The sequence below is a fragment of the Diuraphis noxia genome, unplaced genomic scaffold, assembly GCF_037042655.1.
Source record: "Diuraphis noxia isolate RWA-SAM2 unplaced genomic scaffold, SU_Dnox_SAM2 contig0002, whole genome shotgun sequence".
Classification (NCBI taxonomy): domain Eukaryota; kingdom Metazoa; phylum Arthropoda; class Insecta; order Hemiptera; family Aphididae; genus Diuraphis; species Diuraphis noxia.
Genome location: NW_028301712.1, coordinates 52,252,276 through 52,271,857, shown reverse-complemented (window position 1 = coordinate 52,271,857; position 19,582 = coordinate 52,252,276). Strand labels below are relative to the sequence as shown.

The 19,582-nt window shown below is 26.5% G+C and overlaps 1 protein-coding gene across 5 annotated transcripts in view; it reads left to right on the top strand.

Moving 5' to 3' along the window:
* The window catches only part of bma (SCY1-like protein bma), a 197,980-nt gene that overhangs the window by 95,117 nt on the left and 83,281 nt on the right, over window positions 1-19,582 (top strand). For all 5 annotated transcript variants that reach the window (XM_015514803.2, XM_089219699.1, XM_089219700.1 and 2 more), the window contains one exon: window positions 11,298-11,412. In XM_015514803.2, coding sequence (XP_015370289.2) covers window positions 11,298-11,412 — 115 coding nt within the window. The remainder of the gene's footprint in view (window positions 1-11,297; window positions 11,413-19,582) is intronic.

Sequence of the window (19,582 nt, the reverse complement as noted above, 5' to 3'; positions counted from 1 at the left end):
ACTGCGTTTAAAATATAATCAATACCTACGCGTCTATAGTAAGCGACGAAACACCATGCCATGATAAATGATATGGTATACGTTTTTTTATAAAAATTGTAAAATATAACCACAGTCTGTCGGTTTCCGATCTTGTATCTTTTTGTTCAATTGCTTCTGAAGCTCGTATTGCCATTTTCTTTTGTGCTTGAAGTGTACAGCTACTGATCGATCTTTTTTTGGAAGGCATAATTTAAGAGGTAGAATTTTTTACGGACTATGAAGTGCACAGTTAACAATGATATTAATAAAGTATTATAATAACAAATTATAAGGAAAAACGAAATTAAACTTTTAGAATAGAGTATGAATTAATCGTAGAGACCATTAGAAAGACTAAAATATAAAACAATAAAACAAGAGAATGTCAACGAAAGTATCGCCAACTAAGGAATAATATTAATTGAAAAGCCAAAGACGAGTGGTTGGAACAACAGTTCGGTAAAATTGATAAGCTATTGAAAGTTAACAAAATAGATTATGCGTACCACAAAATCCAACAATTTGTCGGAAAAAGAAAATGAAATTGCACTAATACTAGAGATAAATCCACGCTCTATGTAATATCGGTACATTTATACGTCATGTGACTTTGATTTAATTCGACATAGGAAGTATTGATTAATTAATATAATTATATTGATGGATATAGATATAACACGATGATGTAATGGTAATGTTATCGGTGTCACACGAATTTATAGAATGACCCCAGCTGTAAAATATGTACATGTAAAAATAACCAGGTATTGGTTGAAGTTGCGACCATAGTAAAACTATGGAGAAGGTATATTGATGAGCTTTATAACGATGAACAGTTAGAAGAAATAATAACAAATTAAAAAGAAATGAAATTACACATTTTAATATCAAAATTTGAACTAGTGCTCCATGACTTGAAACAAAATAAATCACCTGGGATCGATAATATAACAGCAGAATGTATGCTAGCACGAAGATAAGAGGAGTTTATATCACCTAACTCGGGATATATATGATAAAGAAGAGGTGTCGAATGATTACTATAACAGCATAATTGTAACTGTATCAGAGCAAAGTGAAGCAAATTTCTGTGAAGAGTCTAGAACACTGAGTTTTCTGATACATATCTCAAAAATCCTAACAAAAATAATAAATCGAAGAATAGAAGGAAAAGTTGAAAAGTACTTAAAAAATAATCAATATGGATTATGAAAACAAAAAGGTACATAACTAGCAGTTCTAAGACTGCAAGTGTTAATTGAAAAACAGATCAAAAGAAAAAATAAATTGGAATAAAATGCTGCTCACATTACAAGAAATAGGCGTTGAACAACATGACTTATAAATTATTTACAGTCTCTAAAAAATCAATGAGCTTGCATTAAAAAAGGAGAAATCACTGCAAGCGTTCAAATAAAAAAAAGAGTCCGACAAGGGTGTACGACGTACGTTATCACCCTCAATTTTTAATTGCTACGTAAAAACATTTATAAACACAGTAAACGCAAAGTTAACAAGATAAGATATTGGTATTTAAATTTGGTGGAGAAATTGTTCTAATGATACGATTTTCAGATGACGTTGTGGTAATAGCAGAGAGTGAAGGGGAACATTCAGTTTGCAGTTAAAGAAATCAATGAATTACAACATCAAAAGTTAAAATAAATAGTGAAAAAATAAAAGTCTAAGACTGCGCTATCGTCAGTTACCTGAAAATAAAAACCGATGTATACATAGATAGTCAAAAACTAGAGAAGTAGATGAAATGGTATAACTATAAGGAGCAAAATCACATCTTATGGTAAATGTGTATGAGTGATAAAACAACGTATAGTATCATCAAAAAGACAAAAACTGCTTTTAGTAAAAACACAAATTACTCACTTCAAAAAAGTTACACTCAATATCAAGGTGAGATGTCTTATAACATATGGATGGCGTGTTGCAACATATGAATGTGAAACATGGTTAATAAATAGTGCTGAAAAGAAAAAAAACTAAAAGCGTTTGAGATGTGGTGTTGGAGACGTATGAAAGTATTAAGTAGGATAGAGTGGAAAACAAAAGAAGAAGTACTTAGCACTGCAAGAGAAAAAAACACTCGTGGTTGCAATTAGAGGTTTTATTAAATTTTATTAAAGGCGCTAGAAAATGGTTGAACATGCCATGAGACAACTGGAAGAGATGCATAATATTATATTAGAGTGTATGATGGAGAAAATAAAACTGCAGGACGTCCATGAAACTTTATATAGGACAAATAAAATGTGATACAAATATAAAAACCTTTAAGGAATTTAAAGAAAAAGTAAGCTGATGGTCAAAATGGAGAATTGGAGTTGTAAATCAACCTTCAGGTTGAAAAACATCAAATACTTTGTAAACTATCAAGTCCAAGAATTCGTGCTATATATAAACCCTGAATGTAGTTTATTCCGACCTTTTTTTTTATCGTATGAATAAAAATTTAATATTAAATGCCTAAACCTAATTATAACATTCATAACAAATATTATATCCGATATCCGAATATTTTTGGTATAATTTTTTTTGTATCAATAAAACATATTTAAGTTCTAATATTATCCATTTTTACAAAGTTTTTGGAAAAAATATGTTCTTGTATTTTAGCATAAAAAAGACAACACAATTTTAACATTAGATACCTAATTTTGTTTTGCTTTTGTTCAACTAAATTATACTCAATAGAATTTTGTTAAAATAAAAAGTCATAAAAAGGACCTCAATATGTATATATATTATATATATATTATATATATATTATATATATATATATATATATATATATATATATATATAAATATATATATATATATATATTGTTTATTTTAATCTCAAAGTGATTTAAAATGTTCCTTTTAAATCAAATACGTATAATATATAAATTTAATACATAATATCCCATTTATTTTAGATATTGATCAAATATTTGCAAATTATTTGTGTAATTTATATTCAAAAAATATTCGTCATAATTTTTTTTAAATGTATAACTGCGATAAAACGATTTCATTACATTTGTGAAAACCCATGTGTCTACAGCATACATCGCGGCTGTAAACACACATTTATTTTTACAATTTCAAAGGTATGATTGTATTTTTGTTTGTTTGCATTCTACTGATTTTATTGACCAAACAATTAATTAAACTATATTTATAATATTTTAAAAATTGCTAATTTTTAAATCTTAATATAAAAACAATTTTGATGGTAAAAAAATTATCTAAATATTTTAGTTTGATTTTTAGTATTGTTTAAAATATCAACAGTTTTTTGGAGTACCTAAATTTAATTAAAACGTAATTAATTTTTTTAAATTTTACTATTTATTTTCCATATAAATTATATAATTTATACATTTTTTTTTCAGATCTTATTATTATACTATTCAGCCGCTATATATACTAGCTGTGTAATTTGACTAAAAGCCCTGATAAAAATCATTAAATATAAATTACGGTGTCATGATGTTGGTGTATCTCAATTTCAGTGCACCTCAGTTCAAATATTTTAGCTCATAATATATACTGTGGTACAAACTAGATTCTAACCTTTTCTGAAACCTCTAAGAATAATCTCTGATTTTTTTAATAAAAAATGGCCAGCTATCTTTTTTGTCTATACGTAACAAACATAGAAAAATTCATTATATAAATACATGCTATCAAATTTGTTCTGAAATATAATAACCTAATGAACGTGACGATTTGATGTATGATTTTATCTGACTTACCCGATTAACAAATGGCAACTTTTCGTATATAACAAATATTTTCTTTTTTAATCATAAATATAAAAACCTTTATGTAAACATCTCTTTACAATTCAAATTTCAGAAAATACTTTCTTAGTACACATTTATGACTTACATACGAATGTATAATGAATATTTCAAGTATCTGGCTGTCATAGTTTACACTGTAATTGGTCAATTAGAACACATTCAATTATATATGTATATATATATATATTAATTATAGTTATGTTTAGAATATTGAACTGTTGTTAATGATCTACTACTTCAAAACGTTAAAAAAGTGGTAGGAAATAACTGAAATTTTTTTATCTCGACAATATTATTTTATATGATAAATAACAAGACAATTCATAACACATTATCCTCCGAGTTTACATCGAACACTGTGATAGTTGAGTAGTACATTATTGTCGTTGTTGATAACCAAATTGGTTTAACATGAAGTAACTAATATATTCTATAGTCATGGACGGTCCAGAAATTTTTATTATGTTTCATTGTAGTGCAGCATTATAACTTAAAAACTACAGCGTATATCAAAAATAAGAAATGTCAAAGATGACAGAGTAAGCCTATGAACAAATTAAATCAAAATAAATGTGAATGGTTACGATTCAATAAGAATCGAGGTTTAATTTAGAATTGAGTATATGAAAATTCAACTAAAAAGTGCGAACAGGAGATTTATATTGGACTTAAGTCTTCTTAGATCTTAGACTGTGATGGAAATGGATCTGACACGAGATGATCCACTGTAACACTTTCGTATGAACTTCAGGGCTTAGGATTATTACAACCATTTTGCTGTTATTCACTGGTTTGGCTAGGATTAAAGTTGATGATTATTTTTATGTTTACGTCAAGAATTTACGAGTTATTTAAGTACTGATAAATCTCTACATAAATCTGTGTGGGAATTCATTCATACGGCACATTTGTCTATATTGTAAACAAAAGCCTTAAATATAAATTAAATATAGGTCTGCGTATCCTGTATTGGGAAGCAAGAACTACAAACCATTTTAGTGAATTATAAAGTTTTAAATAACAAAATTTGTTTTTTTATCTAATTTTTGTTGTTTCTATACTTAAATTGTTGGTATCTTTTAATTGAACGATGATTGATACTCAATAAGGCTCAACATAGTAAACGGATATTCATATTTCAAATTAAAATTATTTTCTATCCCTTGATAATATAATATGTAAGTTAATCGTAGTTTTTAAAATTATTTATCAATTTATTAATAACCCAATGAAATTAATTAACCACAGTATACTTTTGTACTTAAGAATAAAAATGTACTATGAATTATGAACATAAGAGTTTCTATATTTTTCGGTTAAATAAACCAAACCTCAATTTCTGGTAAAATGAATGGAAAATATCTAACACAAATTAGATCAAATCAAAAATCATATCGTTCCATCGGATAACAACACATTCACTAAAAAATATCTGGCCATAAATATAGGCTTGGCATATTTCATACCAGATTAACACATGCTTTCCTGATGAAGAAAGTAGAACCACCTATATTTCTAACCTGCCACTATCCTCTGATGCTCAAACGCTTTCTAACTGAATGCATAAAATATCTACTAGTACGACTGAAGTACAATAAACTCTATCTACCTGAAAATTTTAACACTGCGGGTATCATTAGTGTTCTCAAATTCCTAAGGATACAGAACATCATAATACAATTAAAAAATATATCCATATCATATGATTCATAAATGTATAATATATTAAACTATAATATATGATTGATATATTTTTTGTATTACTCAAATTATATGTTTCAATTTAGTGTAGTAGTATAAGATATGGGGTGAAAATTAAGATAGGAAGTAAAAATAAGTGGGTAATTATTTTATGAGATAGACCAGATCATGATGTATAAACGGATGACACAGTAGCCTACAAAACACCTATTTTCCAAGTTATTATTCTACTGGTAAATATTATTGGTTGCGAGTTGGATAATAACCTCGTCTTTCACTGTTAAAATAAATACTTGTGCTCACTTACTTCGTATGGCTGCGAATGATGTACGTGGACCTTCTCTGAAATAGACACGTCTCTGATTGGTGTTTATTGATGCACATTAATATTTTATGAGAGACTTATATCATAATAGTTAATACCCTATCGCAATTGAGTAGACATTATTTTTGTTATTAACTATTGGTTCAGCTGTATCCGTAAGTGAATATAATTTATGTTGGTACTTTATAAGGATCTGACAGCATGGATTTCATCAAAGATTAGGATTATATTATATAATATTTTTTAAAGATTAGAATTTGTGCAAATGAATGTGTACGTATATATATATATATATATATATGTATTGTTGCAAAGTATGCTCATACGAGTGGTCTTTTTAAGACTATTTATCTGTCAATTATATAGATTTATTTATTTTATTGTGGTTCCTATTAATTGTTATCTTCTATATTTGAAGTTTAATAAATATATTCTGACATCTAAAGATCTAGAGACTATGAATTATCAGACAGTTTCTGAGGCGAAATTTATTTGTTTATAATTATTGTATTATAATATATTGTATTTGTATTCGCTTGTATATATGAGGTATTTATTATTTTAAGAGGAACGAAGCTTGGAAAATATACAAGTATTTTCGTTCCAATCCTTAAATAAAAATTTAAAAAGAAAATATATCCCAACAGTCCAATATGTAAAAATGTATTTCTTAATGTAATAATTATATAAACATTTTTGTAGCCACTGGTCTCCAAGGCAATTATTATCAATGATAATAAAAAAAATATTTATATGGTTAAATACGGAATTTGATGTAAATAATTTTCATAGTAATAGTTAAACAGAATATTTTTACTAAATTATTCAAAATATCATTAAAAAAATGTTTTTATAATTTATAATGGTACGTCGGTACGTCATAAATCGTTAAAAAAATATCATTACATAAACTTTGTGTTTATATATGTCTTATTCACTGTTGTCTGCAGCAGTATCCCTTATGTCTTGAAACACAAAGTTTTTAAAAATAATTTCGTCAAAAAATTACCAAGACAACCAAATACCAGTATTAGAGTTCCATTAAAATTTTTATTTTAAGTTGGGTAAAAAGGGCTTCAGATATCAAATGTAATGCACACGCATTATATAAAAAAAAGAACAAAATTAAAAATATAATAAAAAATAAGCGAAAAGAAAACGAGACAAGTATTTCTACATGAAATCAAAGAGATAAAAATTAGAGAATGAGCAAACAGATGAGCCTGAATATTAATATATCAGTGATATGACAGAAAAATATCAATATTGTAGTGCTCTCCCTTTTAAAAATTTAAAGAGTAGATCTACAAACACTCGTTTTCATCATGGAAAAGTTAAACTCTTTGAACACAATGCGTATTCGCAAGATTTGAGAGATTTACTGTATCACGTTGATGGCGAAATCAATACAGGCAAAACATCAAAGTTTATAATAATCTATTTGCTTTCCCTTCTTTTGATGTTCAGAGTGTGGTTACTTGATAACGGTTGGTGGAGGTTAGCAAGCGCAGCAAACAAGCGGCAGGGCCTTCTAGTCATTTAACATTAAAATGTTTGTGTTAGACGTACAAGTATAATGTAAAGATTATAAATTTAGATTTCCTAACTGTTGTATACTATGTTTTATTTTTTCATTTTCGCTCGACTTCTGATTTTACATATTATGAACAATATTTTTTAAATGAAAAATTTAATATTTTAATAACTTGTCATAAATATATATTTATAAATAAAATAGAACACCGATTATCATAATATATTAAACTTTATGTATTTGTATTTGGTATTAGTGCAGTAAATAATATCGTGTTTACCCACGTATCACAGATTATGCTCATTAAATTCACTTCTAAACTATATTGACAAACGACAAAAGCTTGCTTTTCTAGATATTGTAATTTAAATTGATAGCTCAACAAGTTTGGCCCTTAGGGAATACGCAACCTAAACATAACTTTGGTAATCTTAAGCTATTACATACGCAAAATGTTTTCTTTATTCTTATAACGTGACGTTTTCTAGTTTCTATCACGAATACTGAAAGATATAAGAAACGTCAATAGTTATCGTATTAGATTCAAAGTGTTTCTGATTTATCTTTATCTCCTTCTGCGATGATTTTTTTTTTTGGTAAAACGAATTCTTTTCGTTAGGTCTTACAAAGCTTTTTCTTTTACTGTAAATCCTTTTTAGAAAGTAGTGTTTGAACAAATAATTTTAAATTTGTTCAATATAATACTTAAGCATCAATCACTGTATACTTTGATATTGATATAAAATATCATCAATCGAAATATTTGAAGAAAAAAAAATGTTAGTCGAGTATAACTTGGTTTATAATGGTCCTGGAAATTATAACATCATATAAAATGAAGTTATGATTAATTAAGTTAAAAAACTGCATTAGTCACTAGCACGGTTATCTAAACTTTGAGTAGATAACCGTGGTCACTAGTAATAGATATCATATTTTAACAAATGGCCAACATTTGACTTATATATTACGTAGGTAATTTTTATTTTAAAAGATTTAAAAAAATTTATATTTTTCATATAAAAAAGAAATTCTTAATTCCCCTTGACTGAATGATTTTTTTACTGTCACTAATATAATGTAATTATTTATATTCAGAGCTTTATTTTTAATAGAAAAATAATATTTTTTCAGATATTTAAGTTTTATTTTTGTTTTTATTACTCAATAATGTAGTAAATATGATGATGGTTCAAACGCAAAAAAATATGTATTAAACTTATTTTGATTAAACCTAAGGATATAGATTTTTGATAATTGATTACGACGTGTATTGCATTAGGTATTAATATTACGTTATAAAAATAATTGAATGCTAAATGTATAAAGTTATTATAATTTTTATTTTGGTGCAACGATATTATGTATCTATTTAATCTATTTTAAAATTATTAAGCCTGAGAGTATTACAAAAAAATATTGAAAACTTTTAAGCTTCTAAAATCAGATTTTTTCCATTACAAAAATAAATCATTCGCTTTAGAAGTAACTTCTTTGTTTTTGCCAGAAATCGTATATTTCTAAAACATCAAAACAAAGAACAAAAATTATTTTTCATATTTATGAAAATATTAGTAACGATACAACTTTCAGCATTTTGAAAACTATAATGTATCTTTAAGTGGAAATTAAGAAAATATTTATCTAAAAAGATGATGTTAGTAATATAGTATCCACCACAGACCGGAGTTTGATAAAATAAAAATAAAATACAGAACGTGTATCAAAATGTTTTAACTTGTTTGTTTGGTTAAATTTTAGTGTTGAATATACAGAAAAGAGCACAGCAAAAAAAAAATGAATTCATTGGTTTAAAAGTTTAATACTTTTCTAGCAAAAAAAAGTTAAAAAAATTTGTTTAATTTTATAAGTACTGTACATATAAGTTAAATGTTATTAATTGAAAAATTTCTAGTAAATGTTTGTAATTATTATGCAGTTAGTATTTTCAGATTTTCGTGCTTTATTATACGAGTAACAGCATAAGTTATGTATATAAATTAAGTGCTTATATAATATTTTCTTAAACTCATAATCTATTTTTGGAAACCCTTTTGTAGTATAATTATGGTATATAATAATAAGAAATATTACTTACAGATTTATTTACTTCTGAATGCAAACACAAAAGTACCTACCCCGGACTTAAATTACTTATTTTAATTATTATTTAAATGAGTAAGTCATTGTAAATAGATTCCTAAAAAAACTAATTATAAAAAAGGTTAACAAATATAATCAAAATAAATATCATTAATCAATGCTTATTCAAGAATTAATAATTTATACATAAAACTTCTAAAAAATATGATCAAGTAAATATTCTACTATTTCTGTTTTTACGTCTGTGAAATTAAATGTATTATTAATTTCAATTTTAAATAAAAGAAATAATATATTATTGCAACTGAAATACCTTTTTTAAGTAGATTTTAGTTCACCAAAATTTGTTTAATTAAGATGTTTTTACAATTTTATAATTTAAACATTGAACAGTAAGTTACAAAAAAAAAAACGATTATTTCTTTAATGTTGTGAATATATTTATTAGTCTGATACCTAATAAAAGATAAAATCAAAAATTATAAATTAAATCTAAACAAATATCTTAATAACATTATTATAAAATAAAAATTCAGTACGTGCGTAACCAATATATTAAAGCATTTAGCTAATTGACTTCGGCAATCAATATAAGATTCGCCTCTCGAATATCCGATAATAGACTTTGCATCTACTTCGCAAATAAAAATACATAGAACAATACTCAACAGTCATTCATTGTCATAAAATAACTCAAATATAACATTTCACCATCTAATAAATCCTCCCAAATGAATAATATTAACCATAGTACAGCCGTTTATACCTTAAAAATATCAAACGCTATTGCTAATTTGTCAATTAAAATACCATCACTGATTACTTTTATAAAAGCTGGTTTCGCTAACGACAGGCGTAGAGGACACTTAAAATGTTCTAAAATCATTTAACCTAACACCAATGAAAATTATTGACATACTGGACTCAATCGGGCCTAAGATCAAGTTCTTAAGCATAAAAATCAGACTCACTAGATTCTTTAATTCATTACTTGATATAACACACGATAAAAACATACTCAATAATAAACCTTATTTTAGAAAGAGCTATATAAAAACATAAAAAAATCAAAAATTAATGAAAACAGTACACTGAAATATGAATAGTTTTAACTGAAACCGAAAAGAGGAAATTACAATAAATCTTCTAAGAATTGCACTCACCAGACTAACTCAAACATTCCTTATGTCAAAAGATGAACCTCCTATCTGTGAAGCTTGCAATAAAAACTCACACAGATTACAGTGAAACACGTCATTACAGAATTTCATCTGTCTAACAGGGGCAAACAGATGTCGATTTGATGAAATTCTCGGACTAAATCCGAATCTAAATAAGAAAATCTAAACTTTTTTAAAACTTACTAAGCTTTTGAAAAAATATAATTGTAATTGTAAATCATGTAACATATAATGTAAATTATATGAAAATTGTAAATAATTAAAATTTGTAACTAAATGCCCCTGCTGCCGAGTTTGTCAAAAGATCAATAAAAATAAAAATAAATTTGTTGCTATTTTTCTATATGATATTCTAAAAGAATTTTCAAAAACTGTAAAATTAAGAATGAATCCATTACTCTATACAAATTTGTGATTTTATACTTTTCTACAGTGAGAAGAGGTTCATCGAACACAAATAAATAAAATTACTTTGATTATTATAGAAACTGAAATTTCTTATTAACTATTATAGCCCAAAAAAATATATAATATATTATTTCGTCGTTATATAATATCCAACTAGTATCAAGAATTTAAATTATTTTCCATGTATAAATACAATTGTAATCAAACGATTTTCAGATTGCTGAAGCCCTTGATTTCTTATCACCTCAAGTCCACCACCATAATGTTTGTCCGAGCAGTATATTGGTAACAAAAACTGGAACCTGGAAACTTAGTGGTCTCGAATTCATTGGTATGTATCTATTATTTATTTAGCATATATATGCATTAGTAGTATATTGTAATATTTTATATGTATAAACATGATTGTTTATTTAATCTTACAACGTCAATTGGCAGTTATGTAGGTATATGCAAAATAAACATGAGTTTTCTATTGATAAAACAAATTATCTTTTGATATTTTATGCATTATATTAAAATTTTTATTTTCAATTAACAAAAAATTCATTCTTCGCATTGAATGGTATTGTATAATTGTTTAAATAATTACAAGCTCATAAATTTTTATTTTAGAATATTATAGTTTATATATGTCTCTGAACCCATGTTCACGTATTAGTGTTGTTAACTGTGCTTAACTATTAAATAAGTACTCACTTTAAGTGTACCTCTTTAGAATAATTACATCACTATTCAGCCACAGATGGAGAGGCCATTAGGATATAAAATATCTCTAATCATAGTTTTCAAATGTGTTTTGGGCTTACAAGTTTAAAAACTTACAATCGCAAAATGTTCTTCTAAAATATTTAAAAACATATCACTGTGGACTACAAAAATTATGTAGTGAACCTTATATAATATATAAAGTATAACCTTCGTGAAGCTTTTAAGGCTAAAACAGCAAGCAAAAATGTATATAAATAGCTACATAAAATATAAAATCATAATTTAGGTAGCATTTACACTTTTTTTTTCATTTCACATAATTTTCAACCTATAAACAATAATTAACATTATTTTATGTACTGAATTTTCCTCGGTCATAAACTTTTTTAAAGAGATAAGAGTGATGAAAATACCATTAACCAACCATTAATAGTACTATGTTATATCCAGGAACAAAACAATGTCAAAATACAATGTATAATAATATACATACATAGTACTATTGCAAGGCATACTATATTATGTTCATGAAATAAATAGATCTCTTATGTGAAAGTACAATAATATAATATAAATAATATTAATATTTCACATTATACAATATTATATCAACAAGTATATACATTTTTTTATTTATTTATATTATTCATTAACCCACGGCAACATAGGCTATTGGGTGGTTATTTTTAGAATATTTTTTTAAATTATGTGAGGGATGATATAGTTGTTATGGAACATGTGTATGTGTAATAAAGTTTCTCGCCATTAAGAACTTGGGTCTTAAGACGGGTGGTCACCCATCTGGAAACAAGTGGCAGCGGGCGTTTCATTAGTGTACACAGCAACTATGCCACGCTAAGCCACTAATGAATATTTTAAATCTTTCTCGTACCTACATGTCAAATTAAATTGTTTTGTTACAGTTCATTTTCGTCATTTTTATTTTATTAGACAGAAGTTTGGTAAATAATTAATAATTTGTATAAGAGAATTATCAGCATAATTCATTGTGACGTATGGGACTTTATAATTGTCACATATTTGTAAATAATAGGTATCGTTATTTTATGCATTTCGTTTAAATGACAAATTAAAGGTCATATTTATATCGGAAAAAAATATTTTTTTCAATTAATCAAACAGCCGTTTTGTATGACATAATGAATTCATACCTATACATCAGAATGTCGTTCAAATGTGTTTCAAATATTAGTGAATAGTAGACCAGTTTCTAACTTAAACTATTTTGTATAAACTCTCCATTAATAATCCATTATGCTTGATTTTTTACACAAACCAAATACAATAATTTAAAACCTAAACATACTAGTATTATAAGATTATTCATAACAATTTAATACCTAAATTATTAAGTTAAGTATCATAGTTCTGAAAGTAATCAAGTGTGAAAAAATGTTTCAATCGTATACTTTAATAAGCTGCTATTCAGTGAAATTTCATATACAACAATTATGTATTAAATTCATGCACTTAATATAAAACATTTAAAAAATATAACATGTTGTTTAAACAACACAAACAAATAATATTGGAAAAACATGCTCAATTATTTTTACTAGGTGGGAATGCCCAATGTTATAGAGGAAGTAATATTTCTTAAATTACTAGATCCTCAAAATTAATTTTATTAGAAAAAACATAATCTATTAATGATATATTAATAATATATTCATTTCATTAACTTAATATTAAAGTTAAAGATATAAAGCATGTTAAGTATTGAAACACAAAAAATATTAAGAAATTGTGTTCAATATGTATACTGATTAAGAATAATATCTAGTGTTATAACTCATAAATAATAATAATTTTTAAATCATCATGTCCACAAAAATGAATTAATATTTTAGTTTAAAAAAACTTGATAATTCACTCTATGGATTTCAATCTAATATTAATGATTAGATTTTTTTTCAAAAAAAATAAGGCTTCAACAACTTAGTTTATTATCCTGACATTAATTTTTACATGGTGTTTTTCTTAAGATTAGTGTTACTTTATATATATATATATATATACAAGTTTTGAGGTTACAATTTTTTAATTATGTTAGTTGTACTAAAAATTCTATTATTTTTGGAGTTTGACTTTGCAAAGCACTTCTGCTATGGTAGGTGCCAAATTGAGGTCGGTGTGAGTTGTAGAATATTGAGAGCACTCCTCTACTATGTGTTTGATAGTTAATGAAGTGTTGCAAATTTCGCATATTGATTGGGGATCTTTACTAATTAGATATGAGTGGATAAGGAAGTGTGTCCGATTCTAGTGCAGGTGATTGCGATGTCTTGGCGGTGGTTAAAATTAGAGGGTGTATTCCATTTTTTTAATTGTTTTTTTAAATATTTCTTAGTTTATTAGACGATGGTATTGAGTATTTGAGTTCCAGTAATTTTTTCAAGATGAAAGGATTCTTTGTTTGATAAAGTTTTTAATGTCAATTGTAGGCATGTTGGTTATTGTAGGGTTAGGAATGGTTTTTGTTGCTTAGTTGGCATATTTACCTGTTGTTTCATTTCCTGCAATACCAATGTGAGATGGGATCCACATGAATTCAATGTTTTTTTTTAGATTAAGGATGCTTAAATATTTGAGGTTATTTCTTTTTTTGAGGGTGTGTTTTTAAGTGCTAGTAAGGAGTTAAGGGAGTCGCTGATTATTAGTATATCGTTCGTTTCTTAAGTATTTACGAGAATACTCTTTCAAAAATAGCCTCGTTTTCAGCTGAATATACTCGTATGCTGGTTATTTTCGGGAGTTTGTATTGGATGATTGTATCAACTACTGCAAAGCCTACACCATCTTCAGATTTAAATGCATACTTTGATGCGATTAGGGAACGATTGTTGGATTGTGTTTTTGAACTGAATGAACAGAAAATAAATTATGACATGATTTGTTTCATTTTTATTGAAGTTGAGAAGTTTTGAATTAAGTTTTAAATTCCCATTTCTAGATAGGAGAAACTTGAAACGAAATTCTATTTACAACTGAGACGTGTGCATCCATTGATTATTGTAAGTTGATGAATAAATCTTGTACCGAGGGTTTTTTTTGTGTTCCACGTTTGTCAGAAATGCAGTATGATTATTGAAAATGTTTTTGTATCCTATGTAGTTGGTTTTGCTTTTCCTTTTTATAATGTATGTTAGTGTGTCTTAGTCTCTTTGGAGTCAAAGGGGTAATTCGCTAGCGTAGTTGAGAATGCTGTTGATTGGACTTGTCCTAAAGGTTCCAATTGCCAGACAAATTCCTTCGTTGAGAATTGGGTCCAGTATCTTAGGTTAGGTTTGTATGTGTTGTATATAAGTGGGCCATATTTTATTTTGGATAAGATTAACAAATTGTATATACTTAGAAGTGGCTTTTGATTTGCTTCCCATATGTGATAATACTAAATTTTGATTACATTAATTTTATTTTTTCAGGAACTTTTAAATTATTTTAGATGAGATGTCCATTTGAGATTGTCATAAAAAATTATTCCCAAGTATTTTAATGTTTTTACATTTAGCAATTGGTTGATTATTTAGGTATAGTTGTTGATTTAATCCAGCTTTATAGTTAAATACGATATATTGACTTTTAGTAGGGGAAAATTTAAATCCAGTTTCGAGTATGTGAATTGTAAGATTTTTAGTGTAGGTAGTTTCTATGTTATTACCATTTCAATATATGTAACAGATGTAGGCGAAGATAATTTTTTTTGTAGGATTTGGTATTTTGCAGAAAATATCGTTTATAGCTCTTAGAAACATTGTGAAACTTATGACTGATCCTTGTGAAATATCGTTTTCAGTTGTTTATATTATGTTTGATACTTTGAAAGTGCTTTGACCTGTATTGTGTAATTGTTTAGAAAATTTTTCAAAAAGAGGAACATTTTACCATTTATATTTGCCCTTTAGATTATATTGAGGATTCTGTCATGCCATGCCATTTCGTATGATTTTTCTATATCTAGGCCAATCAAACAAAGATGTTAGATGTTGTTTGTTACATTTTGCATTTCTTATTTCGGCTTGTAGTTTTAAGAGAGTGTCTAGTATGGAGTGATTTCGGTAGAAATCATATTGTACTTCAGTAAAAAAAAATTATATATATATATATATATATCTAAATGCCAAATAAGACGTTTATTAACCATTTTTTCCATTATTTTTCCCATTGTGTTTATGAGTGAGTTAGGTCGAAAATTAGCTATGTCAAATTTATTATTTTTTAGGTTTTGGAATAGGTATAACAATAGCATTTCGCAACTGGTCTCGGAATACACCGTTGTTTTAGATAAAGTTGTATATTTTTAGTAATTGTGTTTTTCTATTTGGTGGGAGATTTTGGATAAATGAATACGGTATGTCATCAGGCTCAATACTTTTGAGTTAGCAGTTTGACTACCCATTGCTGTCGTTTGTGGCCAAATTATATCGATAATATACTCGTATGTAGTATACTAAGAAATATACGTTACCGATAAGCAGTGGCACAGCAGTTCCGCTGTAATGTAATACTGTAATGCTGTGAGCTGTAAATTGAAGCGAGATAACTAAATACACATGTAGCTTCAACGGTGTCCAAACACGCATTGAATGTGATTTTAATGATTATTTAGTAGACTAAATGTATTCTATACAGCGTTTAATTTTATCATAATATGGTAAATATCTGTAATCGAACAATTTAAAGGCGAAGTTATAACTAGCGATACTACTATTAAAATGCTTGTAAAAATAAAATGAATGATAAAATATTATAATATCCTTAAGCACCAATATTTTCGTTTTGCATGGAAATTTGTACATGATTCTCTTTTATTTAAAAAATATATATATATATATATGCTAGAACTGTTGGAGGAGCCAGGGGGTGTGCAGGGTATGCGGTGGCACCTCCTAAATGCAAATATAATAAGTGTGGAATTCGAACGTTGTATGATATTGTGATCGTCATTGATATAATAAATTATTATTGTGATGTAATATTATTAATATAATAAAGCATAGTATTAATTTTGTATTTTATTTTATTTTTTGTAGGGGGGAGGGACAAAAATATTTGCACCCACTGAACGTGTAGGATAACTCCGCTTATAGCTGAAACGTACTACTTATCACTATCATGCATTTAATTAATAATGGGAACATATAATCAATTTATTTTGTACGATGTTTTAACACAATTTGGCAGTTTAAGACATGTGTCAAGGTCTACATTCTAAACCAAAATGTGTAAATACGAATTTCTAAAATTTATATTGTTATTATATTATATCATACTCATACGCGGACAAACCCTTGGGTCTTTCTCTTCGGAAACGCCGCCCTATCTATAAATTGAGGATAACGATAAAATACGAGTATGCCATCTCAACTACATCTATTCATGTGATTTAGATCACATTAAATCATGACCCACTCAGTCGTGTCAAGCACGTGCGTAATTAAAATACGAGTAAAAATGTTTTCTCCGTTTACGCACGATAGCTGAAATCAAATGATTAACAATTATTGCACTATTTAAATAAATTTGCCTGAAGATATCGACACAAAATTGCTTATACCAGCTGTCAATAAACCTAATAGATCTTTGCTATGTCTTAATGATATACTTACACATGCACATGAATCACACATTTAATATGTAGAGCACAGCATATTTAATATTTTCTAACAAGCTCTCTTTCAACGGATCGCATTTTAAAATGAATATGAATGAAATTTACTATGCAGCTGAAAGTACGCTAATGATATTGTTACGGAATATCAAATAAACCTCATGACTTTATTGTATCCTCTATTACTTTTCGATGCTGTTAAGCACTGTTGGTAGTAAATTTTAATCGATGTACTTACGCACCGTAACGTGGAGATAAATTGGAGTTATTCAATAGGTACGATATGTGTGAATGTCAAAAACACACATTCTGCTATTCTATAAATTGCAGTTAGAGTTGGTGTATACGTGAGAGTTCTCTTCCTAAAAAAAGCTTCTTAACGATAAGTCTAATAATACATACAAAGTTTAGTAGGTAGTGAAATATTATTTTGCGATACAATTAAATTATATTCTATACCACTGATATTCTGAAATAATATTCAAAACCTTTTATAATTTTGTTGACCTTAATTCTTAATTTGTTAGACTCTGTTGGACAACTTTCGAAATTATTGACTATTTTTACTGATAATAACTCTAAATATTATTAATAAGATTTATTGTAAAACCTATTAATCGCTTTCCTGCAAAATTACAATAGAAAAAACTAAAAATAATACTTGAGTATTTAATCTACATAAAAATCTTTAGGTATGTATACAATTATTATATTTATCTGTTGTTTCTTACTTTTCTAGGACTTTATAAAAACTTTCTGATAATTTCAATGAATTTTATTAGTAAATGTTAGAAAATGTTTATCAATTTTTTGATAAAACCAATACTATTTTATTGCATATTTTATACATATATTAGTTTTAAGTGAACTAAATTAATTTAAAACACATAAAGATTAATTTAGGGAATTTCTATAAAACTATTTTATTATATGTACAATAGATAAATAGTCTAAAAGACATATAATATTATGCATGTATAATAGATTTTATGAGTTTTAGATTATTATTCTTTCTTGAAATTTACCTATATACGATATTTAAAAAATGAAAAAAATGAAAAAAAAAATTACCTGTGATTTATGAATAATATAATTCGGTATAAATTGTAATGTATAATTAATTATAAATTATAATCTGGTTATCTAATAATGTATTTATTATTACATACAACTGATTGTTGCATGTTTAATAATAGACACCTCAGTAAAGTTAACAAACTAATAGTGAAGTATGTTGATATCAATGAAACAGAACTCAATCGACTAATATAATTAAAATTTAAAACAGATTATTAATTACAATAAATATACAATAATTGTATACGCCTATAACAATGTTGTTTATATTTATTGCAAAAATATGTTTAAATATAAATACATATATATATATATATATATATATATATATATATAAATGCCTTTATTATTGTTCAGTGGATTGATATTGAAAAATAAAAACACACAATTCCACGGATGTACCGTTAGTTCGTTTGTCAAATCTGCTCATCAATCCGAACCAATGACATCTGCCATCATCGATTATATTTTACATACCTACTGAATATTTTATCTCATTAATGACAAAAAAGAAAATTGATTTCAGTATTATTATTTGACGAGAAACCGAGTAAGTTCTCGGTAAAATGTATTGGACTCTTGCATATTAATAATGGGAACTACCGGATGAATGCATAATTTCAAGTCTTATTATGTAACCGTTTTACAGATCTCATTACCCGTTAAAATGATTTTATGTTTCATGCAATAAAGCCCAAAACAAATTATTAAAAACCTAATTATTTAGTGATTGGCATGGGTGTACGAATCACCCACGCGTATTTCATTCGAGTTGTAATCACAAAGCGGTGATAACGTAACAGCGCAGATGCTTTGATAGGTAAATAATAATATCCATTTCCAATTTTTGTAACACGTACATATTGTATCTAGGTACTTAATAGTATTCAATATAAATTATAATTTTTTGAAAACGCAAATTTAAATATTGTAATAGGATCTTTTTCAATAAAAAACAACATTATTCATCAATCCGCAATATTATATACATCATCGAATTTAATAAAATCTAATAAGCTGAACACGTGAGGAAAAAAATTAGATGTTCTAATAATACATAACTTTATAGAGAGTATGTATT